The sequence below is a fragment of the Galeopterus variegatus genome, unplaced genomic scaffold, assembly GCF_000696425.1.
Source record: "Galeopterus variegatus unplaced genomic scaffold, G_variegatus-3.0.2 Scaffold687, whole genome shotgun sequence".
Taxonomy (NCBI): Eukaryota; Metazoa; Chordata; class Mammalia; order Dermoptera; family Cynocephalidae; genus Galeopterus; species Galeopterus variegatus.
Window position 1 is genome coordinate 845850 of NW_007726798.1, and position 17027 is coordinate 862876.

Here is a 17027-nt window from a genome sequence, read left to right on the forward strand (position 1 = left end):
CCGGGCCGACCCAGCAGTATTTTTTTTTTTTTTCTTTTTTTTTTTTTTTTTTTTTTTTCTTTTTCTTTTTGTCTTTTTTCGTGACCGGCAACGGATTGCAACCCTCAGTGTCGCGCCTGTACTGGACCGGGACCGGCAACGGGATCGCAACCCTCGGTGTTGCCCCCGCGCCTCGCTCAGCCAGTGAGCGGGAACCGGTCTGTATGTGGGATCCGAACCCTCGACGGGAGCGCCACCGCGCTTCCCAAGCGGCGCACTAGCGCAGTGCGCCACCGGGCCGGCCCCCAGCAGTATTTTTAAAAAATAAAAATACATATACTCTTGGACCCAGAATTCTTTTTTTTTTTTTTTCTTTTTGTCTTTTTTACTGACCGGTAACGGGATCGCAACCCTCGGTGCTGCGCCCGCACCGCGCTCAGCCAGTGAGCAGGAACCGGTCTCCACATGGGATCCGAACCCTCGGTGGGAGCGCCACTGCACTCCCAAGCAGCGCACTCTCCAGTGTGCCACCGGGCCAGCCTGGACCCAGAATTCTAAAGAAATAAAATCCTAAAGAAATAAAACTACCAGACTATAAAAGGTTTTTTTTTTTTTCCTTTTTTTGTCTTTTTTCGTGTCCGGCATCGGATCGCAACCCTCAGTGTCACGCCCATACCCAACCGGGACCGGCAACGGGATCACAACCCTCGGTGTTGCTCCCACACCTCGCTCAGCCAGTGAGCGGGAACCGGTCTGTATGTGGGATCCGAACCCTCGGCGGGAGCGCCACCGCGCTCACAAGCCGGCGCGCTGTAGCAGTGCGCCACCGGGCCGGCCCCTCAGACTATAAAAGTTATACGTGCAAAGATATAGTTACTGCAGCAGTGATCGTTGTGGCAGAAAATTGGTAACAAAGGAGATAGAGAGGAACGAGTAAAGGGGCATGAAAATCAACTACAATGTATAGTGAGAAGTTAAAAAAAAAAAAAGAAAGTAAAAAAGAAAAGAAAACTAGTAACAACCCGAATGTCCATCAATAGGAGAATAATTAAATATGTTATCTTAAACCTGTAATGTGGAATATTATTCAGCTGTAGAAAAAAAGTGAATGGGATCTATGTGTATTATCTTGGAAGAATATTTCTGATATTTTAGGGGAAAAATACAAGCTTCAGAATGGCTATTATGTGAATGCATTTGAGTGTAATGAAACTGAACAAACCCTAAACCTCAAGTGAAGTTGCATGAATGTTGAGAACAGTGTGGAAGGAAACACACTCCTCTCTTAACATTGATTCTTTCAGTGGGTTGTGATTAGAGGGGAGTGGAGGAAAAATTACTTTTAATCTGTTTAGTAGATTAATAATTTCAATTCTGATTTTGTGAAACTCTGAAGTAGTATATTCATTTTGAGAGGTTAAATTTTATTTTTTTTAAGTACTGGGTACACTACTTATTTGTAAAATTATTTATTAGGCATAAACAATAAAAAATACAAAAAACACCAGTATAACTGGCATCCAGGTTGAGAGTCCCTCCCAATTCCATCCCCTTCTTTGCCTTTTCAGAACCAATCACCATTCTGAATTTTATGCTCATAGTTCTATTGCTTTTTTCCGATAGTTTTACTGTTTGTATCTCTAAATAATACTGTTTCATTTTGCATGTTTTTTAATTTATATGAATATGACTCTTCATTGATTTTTTTTACTCAACATTATATTCCTAAGATTCATCCATGTGGTTTCTTGTGGATATAGATAATTTTTTTTCATAACTGTATGATACTACAGGAATAAATTTACCAAAATTTATTGATTTATTCATTAATTAATGGTCATTCGGGTTGTTTCCAGTCCGGGACTATTATTAACAGTATTGCTGTGAGCATTTTTTACATGTATCCTGGTGCACACATAAACAAAATACTCTAAAAGCAGAATTTCTAGAAGTAGAATTGCTGAATGATAAGATATGAATGTCTTCAGCTTTACTAGGTAGTGCCAAATTATCTTCCCAAGTAGTTGTCCCAATTTACACTCCCATAAGGTATACATGAGATCCAGTTGTTTCACATTCTCACCAATACTTGATATTGTCAATCCTTTTAATTTTTCTAGTCTTGTTTTGATTTATACTTCCCTCATTTCTAATGAGTTTGAACTTCTTTTCAAGTGTTCGTTGGTTCTTTGTATTTCTTCTTGGAAATTTCTTGACTCTTTGTTGCGTTTTTTTAGTGGATTTGTGTGAGTTCTCTTATATTCTGGATTCTAATTCTTTTTCAGTTATGTGCATTGTGCATGTCTTTTCCCAGATTGAAGCTCCCCTTTTCACCTTTTTTATGGTGCCTTTTGATGAACAAGAATTCTTAATGTAGTCAAATTTACTTATTTTTTCCTTTGTAATTTATTCTTTTTTGGTGTTTTGTTTAACACATCCTCCTCTATTGTCCTAATGTGTTGTCTTTTTCATTAAATCCTTCATCCAGCTGGTAATGAGTTTTGAGTATGTGGTGAGCTTGGAGTCTAATTTCACTTTTTTGTTCCATATGGCTACTCAGTTGCTCCCACACATTTATTGAAAGTCCATCCTTTCCCCATTGATCTGTAGTGCCAGCTGGGTCATAAATTGAGAATCCACATGTGTGGGCCTGTTTCTGGTCTCTCTATTCTGTTCCTTTCATCTATTTGATTATTCCTGTGCCAGTCCCATGTGTCAAAATTCCCATAAGTTTATACTAGTTCTTGATAAAGAAGAGTATGGCAGGTCCCTGCTAACCTTATTCTTTTTTGAGAGTGATCTATTCTTGGCCTTTTGTTTTCCTGTGTAAATTTTAGAATCAATTTAATCTTCATTTTAAAAAGTGGGAATTTTGATAGGAGTTGCACTGGATCTGAAAATCAGTTAGTGAAGAACTGACATTTTTGTAATAATGAGTCTTCCCACTGAAGAGCATGGTATATCTCCCTATTTGTTTACTCCTTTAATAAAGGTTTATGGATTTCTCAGCAGAGATCTCACACTTCTTTTGTTAGATTTATATTGGAATGTTTTTTAAAATCATGTTTTCTTTATTGATGATATTTAAATGCAGTTGATTTTTGCCTATTGGTTTTATATACAAAAACATTGCTAAGTTCTCCATTAATATTTTTTGTGTGGATTTATTGGAGCTTCTTCATGGACAAATTTTTTTCTTTTTAATTCCTAGTCTTTATTTCTTTTGCATGTCCATGTTTGGTAGGACTTCTATATGTATAGTATTAAATAAAAGCTACAATGCAGTTCCTTTGCTTTTTTCTTAACTTAAAGGAAATGCATTGAAGGATTCTCCATCAAATATAATGTTTCTTGTGGGTTTTTTGGTGCACGTGTGTGTATACTCTTTATCAGGTTAAAAATAAAGTAATTAATTTTCAATAATAAAATACAAAATAAATGCCTGTTTGTTTATTGAAGACTTAAGTTCCAGTCTTCTTGCCCTAAAAATCTTTCAGTGGAAAAATATTTGAATGCTGAGGGATTGTAATTTTTCTTTCCTGCTGCTATAACTTAAAACCCTGGCTAATCAAAATTATAACTAACAAGGTCCTGAGGAAGAATTTTATTTATTGCTTAATCCTCTAATTTATATTAGAAAAATTGAAGGTTTTAGGTTTTATTTTTATTGATAAAGAGAAGAGAAATCATTCAGGCAAGTGCACAAAGGAATACCACTCATCTCTTAATTTTAAAAATTGTTTTTTTGTATTTGCAAAATTTTATAAAGTTTAAAGCTCTGTATTCATAAAATAGGATTGAATTAAAAAATTACACTCAATTTATATATTTTAAAGGCATTGCAGGAAAGAAAACGGAGAATTTTGGATGAAGCTGTGGAATTAAGTCAAGATCACTTTAAAAAATACCTAGTAAAACTTAAGTCAATCAATCCACCTTGTGTGCCTTTTTTCGGTAAGTTATTAAATATGGTTATTATATTTAGAGGGTGAGTGTATTATAGTCAAAAGAGGCCTAACCTAAACTCTCTTATTTCCTTATCTGTAAAATGAAGATTATGACAATTTTTATATAGGGGTGTCATAAGGATTAAAAATATTTTATTGTACTACCTAATACAAAGTCTAGCATATAGTAAGCATTCATGAAATGGTAACTGTTATTTTTTATAGTATCTATCTCACATCTATAGTGTTTGCTTTCTCTTTAATTTATTAAAGGCTTTTAAGTGATTTTTAAATTTAGAATTAAAACATTGTTATGTATTATGAAGGAAGGTTTTATAAAGTGAACTTTTCTTAAATACTATTGAAATTGAATGATTTAAATCAGGTTTTCTCAACATCAGCAATATTGACGTTTTGTGCTAAATAATTCTTTGTTGTGAGGGGTTGTTACATGCATTATAGGATGTTTAGTGGCATCCTGGCCTCTGTTCACTAGGTGCCCGTAACACCCCCAAGTTCTTATAACTAAAAATGTCTCCAGACATTCCCAAATATCCCCTGAAGGACAAAATTGCCCCCAGTTGAGAGCCACCAATTTAAATGAATCAGTAATTATGCATGAAAAAAGGGACTGAAAAGTTTTTTATTGTCCTAGAGTGGGAAATACTTACTTTTCTATCTAAATTTTCTCTAAGAAAACAGAGTTTATAAGTCTGTGGTCTTATTAATCAAAATTGGCTTAAAAATTAATTTATTGATCAATAATCATTTAAGATCACTGACATTACATATTTGCAATCAACTATTAACATGTTTGATTAGATCTAACACAATTTAAGCTTTGTGAAATTAGGGTTTAGGAAAGCTTAATTTGCCGTTTCTTAGACTAGTAGCCTTTATTTTAGTAAAGGCTAGTAGCCTTTGTTTCCTTTTTACTTCATTTATTTCCTTTTAACTCACTCCATGCTAAAAAGAAATTCTTAATGAAGATCTGATGATTAAGTATATCAGAGTATTGTCAACATTTTAGGAGTACAATTGCTGAATTATATAGGATGTCTTTCAACTTTACTAGAGCAATTGTTTTCCCAAACGATTGATTAAATAACCAATTTTAAAATAACTTTTCTTTAAATGCTTCTTTTTCTAGGAATATATTTAACAAATATTCTGAAGACCGAAGAAGGGAATAATGATTTTTTAAAAAAGAAAGGGAAAGATTTAATCAATTTCAGTAAGAGGAGGAAAGTTGCTGAAATTACTGGAGAAATTCAGCAGTATCAGAATCAGCCTTACTGTTTACGGATAGAACCAGAAATGAGGGTAAATATTTTCTCTACTTATCTTTAAAAGAGAACATATTAAATCCTGTATGATCTTAAGAAATATCATAATCACACATCATGCTATTTATTTTGCTGTGAAAATGAGTTAAGAATAATTAGTAGATAAAGCGGTGTTAAATATTAGATACTCTCTTTGGGCCGGCCCGGTGGCGCACTGGATAGTGCGCCGCTTGGGAAGCGCGGCGGCGCTCCCGTCCGAGGGTTCGGATCCCACATACAGACCGGCTCCCGCTCACTGGCTGAGCGAGGCGCGGGAGCAACACCGAGGCTTGCGATCCCGTTGCCGGTCCCTGGTCCGGTACGGGGGCAACACTGAGGGTTGCGATCCGTTGCCGGACACGGAAAAAAGACAAAAAAAAAAAAAAAAATTAGATACTCTGCCCTGTCTGTGGTTATTAACATTATTAGTACTTTCTCTTGAAAGTACTGCTTCTTTATGCAGCTTCTTTGAAGCAGCACTTCCAAAAAGTGAATGACAAAATAGAAGAAGCTTTCTAATGGACATGCATTAAAATGAACATCTACTACTAGTACTATCATTGATTGATAGCTATTTTAGATATTTTACATGTGCCAGTGTAACGTAAAATAATTCATCTCTTCATAAGAACACTGTGTTTAATAGGGGAAGGGTCAGGAGAGAGATATGAAGCATAGCAGAAGATGATTTTTCTAACATTCTATCAGTTGATGTTCTATTTTGAGCAATAGTATGTAATATAGATTATATTGATTCTGTGGTACCATAAAATGTGGGGTACCTTCTAAATTAAATTATGATAAAATGTTTATGTTAAATTAATTTTATTATATTATACTTATTTGAAATTGAGAACTTATTACTGTATAACTATCAACCAGAATAAGTTTACCTTGTTATATTAAAAATTGTGCTAAGTTTTTAGACATAGTCTGCAGATTGGGCATATTGAGTGAAAAAAGCCACCATCACACCCACCCTTCTAAATTATGAGATAGTAACTATTCTTTGATCCCAGTTCAAAACAAAGTACTGTGAGGTCCTAAGAAAGAACAACTTAAAGCACCTCATTTATGAAAGCATAGACAGATGCCCGTTCTAAAGAAAATAGTCATAAGCTACTGGTGGTTACCTATTTATATTAAACAGTAGAGCAAAGGATGAGAAAATCAATAATACTGCTCTTATAGCTTTCTAAAAGTCTTTAAATTACTGTTTGATCACATGATTTAATTTAGCTAACCTGAATATAAGAACAAATTTTTTCAGTATTGTCAGAGGAGCAATATAATTTTCTTGAAATTGGCAGAATGCCTGAAAAAATGGGAAAACTTTTATTCTAGAAATTTTAAAACTCATTTTGCCTACTGCTAAAGCTAAAACCTAGTACATATTTTTATGTATGTTTCTAAACCACTTCAAAAGTAAAGCTAAATTAGATAATTTGCTTCTAAAGATTTTTCTAAGGAAATCATAAGAGATATACAGAAAAATTTATGCACAAGAACTTAATAATTATAAGGAATTAATAATTACAATAATTATTATTATAATAGCAAAGAACTAGAAAGCACCAATATGAATAACTACCTATATGGGGATTAGTGAAATAAATTCTGTTCCATGTGACTGTGGAAAAAAGTTTATTGAATATGAACTAAGAAAAATTTTAAATATGGTGTTATCCCAGTTTTGCAGAAGAAAATTCAATATTTGTATACATATATATAAATGCATATATTCATACACACAGTAAAAACATTGGAAGATACTCTATTGGCAAAATATAAACAGTGGGATCTCTGGTCTGGTTAGTGAGATTACTGTTTGGGGTTTTTTTTGTTTGTTTTGTTTTTTGGCACTTTGCTAAATCATCTAAATTTTCTACTTAAAAACTTAAATTTGACCTTAAAATATTTTTTGATAAAGATGAAATATTTTTAAATTAATTTTTAAATTTTTAATTGACAGATACAATTACTTTTTAAATCATGTACAGCATGATGTTTTGAAGTGCATATACATTGTAGAATGGTTAAATTTAGCTAATTAACAAATGCATCATCTCATATAGTTATCATTTTTGTGGTAAGAGCACATAACATCTACTCTCTTTAAATTTTTCAAGAATACAATATATAACAAAATATTTTTTGATAAAAATATTTTTTATACTAGAGTTTAGCACAGATAAGTTAAAGTTTATAATTGTTCTTGAAATTACTTTTGAATAGACTTAATCCACTTTATCTCTAATTTTTTTCTGATTATCAAAATTTCATTGTGGATTATAATAACTATAATTTTATTCTGAAAACTTTTGGTAGCTTACTGGTGATCATCATTTTATTATAATGAGTAGGAATAAAGTTTACTAAAGGATAAGTGATGCTAACTGCTGAGCCATTAAGATGGTAATAAATGAAAATCTGCTCACCTTAATAGAACTTTAAGACTAGAATATATCTTTCACAGAATTATTGTCTTATTTGAAAGTAGTGAGATTGGAATAAGCAATCCTTATGAACTTTCAGATACTGTGATCTCTTGATTTGTTGATAACTTTTTAGTATTAAAATAATTTTCATGAAAAATTTTAATAGGATTTTATTTTAATAAGATCTAAAACATATATTTGTGAGTATTTGTTTAATTCCAGAGGTTCTTTGAAAACCTTAACCCCATGGGAAGTGCATCTGAAAAAGAGTTTACAGATTATTTGTTCAACAAGTCACTAGAAATTGAACCCCGAAACTGCAAACAGCCACCTCGATTTGTAAGTCCATTATAATTTTGGAAAATTTGTTCTGAATATTATTTTCAATGTTTAACAACGTATTCCCTTAAAATTACAATGTAACCAAATAGCTGTTCCTAGGTTTTTTGTTTTGCAGTACTATACTGTTTCTAAAATTATATGTACCTGGGAGAAAATGTCAGCCTTTTGGTTTATCCTCTTATCTTAGTACCACTAGTACCACTTATTTATCTGTCCACTTTTGATCCCTTTTAGTATAAGAGGAAGAGGTGTGAGAAAGTGAGAACCTAACAGGTAGCTGGATAGAACAAAGGAAATGAAAAGGCCTGGGAAGGAGTTAGCAGGTATATCATGTTTCTACTGGTCTGACATGACTCCTGCAATGAGGCCATGGTCTGTGGTTGCCTCCGAAACCCACCTCTTTCACTAGAATTTGTTGCTACAGTTCCTAGGTATTTCAGGGGTTTGCAGTGGCAACAAAAGTAGTGGAAGACTAACTCTAAGTAGCTGAAAGTAAAGCAAGATGTGGAAATAAGTAAAAACATATACCAATTTTGGGCGAAACAGTAATTGTAAAATTGATATAGTTTCATGTTATCTCATCTTCACAATTGTATGATATAGTTCTTATCCCGATTTTACAAACAAAAAAACGGAGTCTCAAAGGGTTAAATAACTTTTTCAAAGTTGCATAGCTAGATATTGGCACAGTTGAGATTTTCACTCAACTTTTCTGAATCTGAGTTCTTTGTTTTTTCATTAGGTTACTGATGAAGAGTTTTTAAAATGGGGTAGGGATGAGGGTGGAGGACAATGATAGCAATTTTTTTTAAAAGCACTGTTGTAGAGTTTGATCATTTAGTATAAGGAAAGGGTGGAAGAATATTTTTTTTCTCTGAAGCACAGCAAGTATGTTGTATAAATTATGTTCCCAGTACATGTAAAATTGATATAGATAATTTGAAAGAGAAGTGTTTAGGTTTATGTGTTTTAGGAGCAAAAAGTTATTTTCAAGAATTTTATTTCTGCTGTTTTAAAAAGAGATTTAAAAAGAGAAGTCCATCTTAGAATGAAGCCAATCAAATCTAGAAGCTTGTATTAGAATGCTACAGGCTGCCCTTGCAAATTGGGATTTTATTGCACTTTCTTAACTGTGTATTTAAGAATTTATAAGATAGTTTTAAGTCATAAAAACAAAAGTACATGCAAGTTAATTATGTTTGCTTTTCCTAGCCTAGGAAATCATCTTTCTCCTTAAAATCTCCTGGAATAAGGCCTAATGCAGGCCGACATGGCTCTACCTCAGGCACTTTGCGAGGTCACCCAACACCATTAGAAAGAGAACCATGTAAGATAAGCTTTAGTCGGATTGCTGAAACTGAGCTTGAATCAACAGTGTCAGCACCAACCTCTCCAAATACACCATCTACTCCACCAGTATCTGCTTCTTCAGATCTTAGTGTGTTTTTAGATGTGGATCTCAACAGTTCCTGTGGTAAGTATTTGATGTAAAGAATCTTGTATTTCAGATAATTCTTCTCATATTATTAAATAGGGAACTATAGAATTCTTTTCAAACTATATTAGTGAGAAAAGTGACATCTAAATGTGAAAACACAAGATTAACACAAGAGAATAAAGCATCATTTGTGCATTGTTTATTTGTATTATTTTCTAATTTATTTATTCAACAAAGATTTATTTAGTGCCTTTTGAGCCTCACTACCACTCTAAAGGGAACAATAATAGACAATGAATAAGAAAACAAGTAGTAAGTTCTGTGAGGGAAGTTAAAAAAGAGTGCAATAGAGAGGCAACCACTTACACTAAGAAAGGAAAAACATTCCAGGTACAAAGAGTACTGGGTTCATTTTTTTAAAAATGAACATGGCAAAAGATAGTGATAGAATTCTGCGTTCCTTGTGTATTACATTTTACTTTATACAAACATTTAAAAAATAAAAGCATACATGTTACCTTCCTTTTCAAATTAATTTTTCTCATTCCAATAGGCAGCAATAGCATCTTTGCTCCAGTGCTCTTGCCACATTCAAGTAAGTAAGAATAAGTTGATTCTAATGAGATGACTGTGAAGATCATAATCTGGTTGATTAAATTTGTATTCAGCATTTTGGGTTTTAGCAACATTTAAAGAATAAGAAATGAAAAAAATTTTTATAAATAAGTTGAATCGTTTGCTTACAGCTGTGTACTATTTAAACTTCACTATAGCTTATTTTCATCATTTTATGATCTAGGGGCTATGTGACCTTGAACAAATTATTTACATTCTCCAAATTTGTTAAGGATCAAATGAAATAACTATGTAGAACACCTAACACATTATTTGGCACAGACTGAACAGTAATTTCATATCAGTTTCTGCTCCTCCCACACCCCTTCCAATTCACTTTTCCATAGGAATAATATACCAAGTATTTATTAGGTTCCTAGTCTACCCCTTGATTACTTATTTCTTCACCTTATTTAATTAAAGCAATATTTTAAATAAAGCACTATTCTACCATTCTTAATTATTTCATGATTTTTTAACATAAATGCTGTTAACTTTCTCTCTGTGATCGTTTGTTTAAAACAAGATAACCCAGAAAGGAAAACAGCAGCTTAAGGAATAATTCTGCTGATCTAGAGGTCTTCTGCATCTAGTATAGTAAAATGTATATAATTTAGATAGTAGGAAGATCCCTATCTTATGAGAAAAGTGAGTTTAGTCTTTTAAATATTTAATTTTAATTTTAAGAATTTTTAATCAAAGTGATATATTCATGGAATTTAAAAGGCAAATAGCACTAAAACACTTAAATTAACAGTTTTCTACTCTGTCTCCCCACCCCTTTTCTTGTTCTCCAGTGACACCTCCACATTTCTAAATGATGTTTTTATATTGTTCTCTCTTTTGAATCATTAATTTTAGACAGTGTTTACTGATTTCCTATTATGGTAAATGAAGATTGTACTCTCTACCCTGCCTATACTTATCACATTTGGGGCAAATATTATTCACTGCTTAGTTATGTAGTGTATACTATGATTATGCTTCCTTTCTTGTACATCTGTTTCCAGAAGTTAATAATTGCCTCATTAATGCTTAGGTTTGTTTGTTTAACACCTATTGCCCAGTTTTCCCATACCCTTTCACAGTAGTTTTCCATAATGTCAGGCCAGTTAAAAGTTTATCAGAATTTTTTTTTTTCTTTTTATCCTGGAAGCTTCCTTTCTGGTACCCTTTTGTCCTTCTGCTCCAGTTTGGACTGTTTGCTTTCTCAGCCTCTGACCCAACTGTCATCTTAGAACTTTCTTTCACTATCATCCTAGAATTCCCTTCACTTACCTCCTGTGGTAGGTCCTTGTTTTTTGGATTCTTTATCTTCTTTCTTGATATGCCTCCTTATTTTTGTAGGGGCACATCCTTCAGTAGTTACCTGAGAAAGGATACATAGAATATTAAGCTTTTAAGTTCTTGGATTTCTTAAAATGTATTACACATTTAATTGTTAATAGTTTGGCTGGGTATAGAATTATATATAATATTTACGCAGAATTTTGAAGGCATTTCTCCACTGTCTACTACTTTCATAATTGTTGTTGAGAAGCCTAATACCATTCATTCATTCATTTATTAGTGCATAAGTTTTCAATGCCTGATATGGGTAGGCATTATTCTAGGTGTGAGAGATATGGCAGTGAGCAAAGTAGACAAAAATTCTTCTCTCAATGACCTTAAGTTTCAATTTATTTTTTGTTTGTTTGTTTCTTTGTTTTTAGTTAGGGTATACCTTTAGGGACTCAAAAACACAGAACCTTAAATGAAGTAGAAGTTTATTTCTCACAATAGCCACAGCAAATAGACAAATCTGCTCCACAGTGTTTTTAAGCTAGGAACGCAATTCAAAATTCTTGAGATGTAGCTTCCATATCTATCTTGAGCTCCTGTTCTAGTTGTTACATTTTTCAGCTAGCACAAAGGTGGTGGACAGGGAGCTTTGATATAAAAACATGATCTGAGAGTTGCATACATCACTTCTGCTGTCCTCCCAAAACTTAGTCAAATGTACATATCTAGCTACAAGGGAAGCTAAGAAATGTTCTAACTCGGCAGCCATTTGCCTTATGAAAATCCGTGGGATCCTATTACTAAAAGGAAAAAAGGGAAAGGTATACTGGGAGACAGCAGTCTGCTCACAATATGGTCAGGAAACTTTTAGGTTGTTCTCTTTGTTTTTAATGATCTATACATTCACAATGAACTGCTTTGATGTGAGTGTTTTTTCTTTCATTTTGCTGTCTTAAAATTTAGATAGTCATGTGTCCAATTTCTAAAAAATGTTCTTTGTATTGTTTTGGTAATAATTTTCTCCCCACCATGTTTCCTGACTCCCTTTTTGGAGCTCCTTTTCCTTATCTTATATGTATTATAATCTTATAATCCTAGATTTGTCCTCCAATTTTCTTGTCTTTTTTTTTTTCTTTTTCTTTTTTCTTTTTTATTATTATTTTATTTTTGGCAGCTGGTCAGTATAGGGATCAAACACCGGACTTTGATGTTTTCAGTACCATGCTATAACCAATTGAGCTAACTAGCCAGCCCAAATTTTCTTGTCTTTTATGTCCTATTGTCCATCTCTTTGTTTTCTTGTTCTTTTTTCTGGAGCGTTTCCTCACTTTATCTTCCTATTCTTCTATTTATTTTCTTCATCCGTCATGATTTTAAATTTCTAAGAATTCTTTCTAGTTCCCTCTGATCATGCCTTTTTATATATCATACTATTCTGGTTTCATGGATGCACTGTCTTCTTTTATCTCTCTTAGGATGTTATAGTATTTTTGAAAAAAACTTGTTTTGTCTCTGGTATTGTCTCTTTTCTGACCTCCTTTCTTCTGTTAGTTGTAGTCTCTTGTTTTCATGTTGGAAGCATTCCTTTCTTGTCTGGTATCCTTTATGTTCATATTTTAGAGTGAGGGGAGTGATGGAGCAGTGAGAATTTTTTTACGGGGGAAATCCCCAAATGTCAGAATCTATAGGCCTTTTCTCTAGGCATGTTTAGTTTCTCTAAAGAATAATATTTGAATCATCTGTCTGGGGAATATTAACATGTAATATGAATGTATGTATTTTCAGCACAGACCAGTGCCCCCAGTCTGGAGTTTAGATTCTCCTGAGAATAAAACCTCAGTATCCTGCAGGGGTGGGAATGAGGTAGTTGTCTGGCCTCCCTAAATGGGGGAGAGGAGATTGGGGTTCTAAGTGCCCCTTATACAGACTTAACCAAGTCTTCTGTTTCCTTGCCCATGCCCTCCATTGTACCAAGTCTTTTTAGCTTCTGAGCCCTCCTTTACTTCTGTGGGGCAAATTTGCTGCTGCTTGTCATTATCACTGTCTGCAGACATTTGGGTTTCATCTCCCTCTATTTGTCTCCTTCACTTACATAATAGTCTGCCTTCATGAATTGGAGCTTCAGCTTCAGATATTTCCTGGCTTTACTGAAGTTTGTGTGTGTGGGTTTTTTTTTTTTTTTTTTTTTTTTTTTTTTTTTTTCTTGTTCTTTGGTGGAAATATCTTTACTATGTGTGTAGTTTCTTAGTGCTGCTCTAAAAGAACACCATAGACTGAGTGGCTTAAAAGAGCAAAAAAATATTATCTGATAGTTCTGGAGGCTAGAAATCCAAAATCAGGGTGTTGGCAGGATCATGGTTCCTCTGAAACATTGAGGAGAGAATCTTTCCTTGCCTCTTCTAGCTTCTGGCATCTGGTGGCAATTGTTGGCATCCCTTGGTTCGTGGATGCATCACTTTAATCTCTGCCTCTGTTGTCACATGGCTGTCTTCTCCCTGTGTGTCTCTTTGTCTCTTCTCCTCATACAAAGTTATGTCATATTGGATTAGGGCCCACCTTAATGACCTCATCCTAACTTGATTACATCTGCAAAGACCAAGGGTTCCAGGGGTTAGGACTTCAACGTATCTTTTGTGGAGACACAATTCAACTCATAATACTGTTCCATTTTAGAACCAGGAATTCTGGACATTATTTTGAATAATAGTAAAATACATTTTCCATATAAGAAAATTGTTTTGTTATTTAATGGAAAATATTAAAAAGAACTGCATAAAATTCTGAATATCCTGAAATGAATCCCCAAAGAAGAAAATAAAATATTTATAGTAAATATGAAAAGTCCTTAAACAGAATGAGAAATAGCAAGACTCCATCAACCAGGACATGAATAGATAGTTCATGTCAAAGGAAGTATGTCTTATAAATAAACAGATAACTGTTCTACATCACTAGAAAGCTGAGAAATTTTAATTATTCAGTAGTGTGTTGCTATTTTAGGTTTTTTTTTTTTTTTTTTTTTTTTTGTCTTTTGTCTTTTGTCTTTTTCCGTGTCCGGCAACGGATCACAACCCGCAGTGTCGCCCCCGCACCGGACCGGGGACCGGCAACGGGATCGCAACCCTCGGCGCTGCTCCCACGCCTCGCTCAGCCTGTGAGCGGGAACCGGTCTGTATGTGGGATCCGAACCCTCGGGCGGGAGCGCCGCCGCACTTCCCAAGCGGCGCACTATCCAGTGCGCCACCGGGCCGGCCCTATTTTAGTTTTTTGAATTAAAATTTTTTTCTGAGTGTGAGCAAGCCTATGTTAAAAGGTACATTGCTTATCCCATGTAAATTGGCATATTAATATGACACTTTTGGAAAGCAATCTGAAAATAACATTCACCCCCACCTTTTTATTTTTTGGCGGCAGGCAGGTATGGGGATCTGAACCCTTGACCTTGGTGTCATCAACACCACACTCTAACCAACTGAGCTAACTGGCCAGCTCACACCCTTTGTTCTTACTGATTCAACAGAAAATTGAGTATCTAGTTTGTACCAGCTACTCTGCTAAACACTAGGGATTCAGTAGTGAAAAAGACAAAGTCTCTGCCTTTATTTGTACTAAATACCCAAAAAAGTTTTAGAAAAAGGCACATGCATGAAGATCATATTGTTCATTCTACTCTCTTGGTTTTTCTCCTCCTTCACATGTAGCTCCTTGGTGTCTCTTGCTGGTTCCTCCTTTTCTTTCCAGACTATTAATATTGGAAGTCCCTAGCTGGACTTCTTATCTTCTCAGTCACTTGGTTGTCTCATTCAGTCTCATATCATTGATACGGTGATACAGTAGTTCTCTCTTATCCTCAGTTTCACTTTCCACCATTTTAATCACCCACGGCCAACCACAGTCCAAAAATATTACGTAGAAAATTCCAGAAATAAACAATTAGTAAATTTTAAATTGCATGCAATTCTGGGTATTGTGATGAAATCTCCCACCGTCCTGCTTTGGCCCACCTGGGATGTGAATTATCCCTTTGTCCAGTATATCCATACTGTATATGCTACCCACCCACTGTTCACTTCGTAGCCATCTTGCTTATTAGACTACTGTTGCTATCACAATGTTTGTATTCAAGTAACCCTTAATTTACTTTATAATGGCCCCAAAGCACAAGAGTTCTGATGCTGGCAATTCAGATGTGTCCAAAAGAAGCCATAAATTGCTTCCTTTAAGTGAAAAGGTGGGGCCGGCCCGGTGGCGCACTGCTACAGTGCGCCACTTGGGAGCGCGGCGGCGCTCCCGCCGAGGGTTCGGATCCCACATACAGACCGGCCGCTCACTGGCTGAGCGAGGTGCCGGCGCAACACCGAGGGTTGCGATCCCGTTGCCGGTCCCAGTCCGGTACGGGCGTGACACTGAGGGTTGCGATCCGTTGCCAGACACGAAAAATGACAAAAAGGAAAAAAAAAATAGTGAAAAGGTGAAACTTCTCAACTTAATAAGGAAAGAAAAAAATCATATGCTCAGGTTGCTAAGATGTACACCAAGAACAAATCTTCTATCCATGAAGTTGTGAAGAAGGAAAAGGAAATTTTTGCTGGTTTTGCTGTTGTACCTCAAATTGCAAAAGTTATGGCCAAAGTACATGATAAGTGCTTAGTAAGAAGGAAAAGGCATTAAATTTGTGGATGGAAGTCATGAACAGAAATGTGTTCTGATTGATGGTAATTGGGTTTGCTACTATCCACCCACTGGAGGTCTTGGAATGCATTCACCGTGGCTAAGATCTCTCTCCTGACCTCTAGACTTATACAGTAGTACTTCAAGAATTCATGAAAAAATAGAATGAAAAAATAATATGAATCTTTCCATGAACTTTTTGAAGTACCCTCATATATGCATTGACCTATTTGACATCTGCATTTGGATATCTAACAGGAAACTAAAACTTAACCTCTCCAAAACTGAGCTGCTTATCATCCTCTTCAAAGTTGTTCCTCACACTGCCTCATTTCAATTCTAATTGCAGCCATTCAGTTTCTTAGGCCAAAAATATTAGAAGTATCTTTTACTTCTTCCTTTTTCTCATACCCCAAATGTGACCCATTAACAAATCTTGATTGCCCTTAAAATATATCCAGAATCTAATTATTTCTCATCATCACTGCTGCCACTTCGGTCCAAACCACCATAATTTCTTACCTTGTTCATTACAGTGGCATACCAACTTGCCATCTTTCCCCATCAGTATGTTTCGGCACAGTAGCCAGAGTGATCCTTTTATAATGTAAGTTAGACTTTGTCTTGTCTGTGCTTTAAGCCCTCCAGTGGCTTTCCATTCCACTCAGAGTAAAAGCCAGAGTTCCTTAAAAGGGCCCATAAGGCTCTACACAGTTTGGCCTCCTTAGATCTGTCAGACCTCATCACTTACTCTTCTCTTCCTTCACTCATGCTGCTCCTGCCTCCTGATCACAACAGATACATTACCACAAAAGGACTTCTGCCCTTGCCTTTCATTCTGCTTATAATGCTTTTCACCTATTTGACCTCATGGCCTGCTCTCTTGCCTCCTTCAGGCTTTTGCTCAGTGTTACCTTAGTGAGGCCATCCCTAATAGCCCTTTTTAAAATTGCTCCCTTCCCACCTTTTTCTGTACCCCTTCCCTACCTAA

The 17027-nt window shown here is 35.0% G+C and overlaps 1 protein-coding gene across 2 annotated transcripts in view; it reads left to right on the plus strand.

Annotated features, from left to right (window-relative positions):
• Positions 1-17027, plus strand: part of SOS2 (son of sevenless homolog 2 (Drosophila)) — a 69774-nt gene that overhangs the window by 47329 nt on the left and 5418 nt on the right. The window contains exons 16-20 of one of the 2 annotated variants that reach the window (XM_008571405.1): positions 3816-3933; positions 5077-5249; positions 7912-8028; positions 9244-9505; positions 10023-10064. In XM_008571405.1, the coding sequence (XP_008569627.1) occupies positions 3816-3933; positions 5077-5249; positions 7912-8028; positions 9244-9505; positions 10023-10064 (712 nt within the window). The remainder of the gene's footprint in view (positions 1-3815; positions 3934-5076; positions 5250-7911; positions 8029-9243; positions 9506-10022; positions 10065-17027) is intronic. The other variant, XM_008571406.1, reaches the window with a different exon arrangement.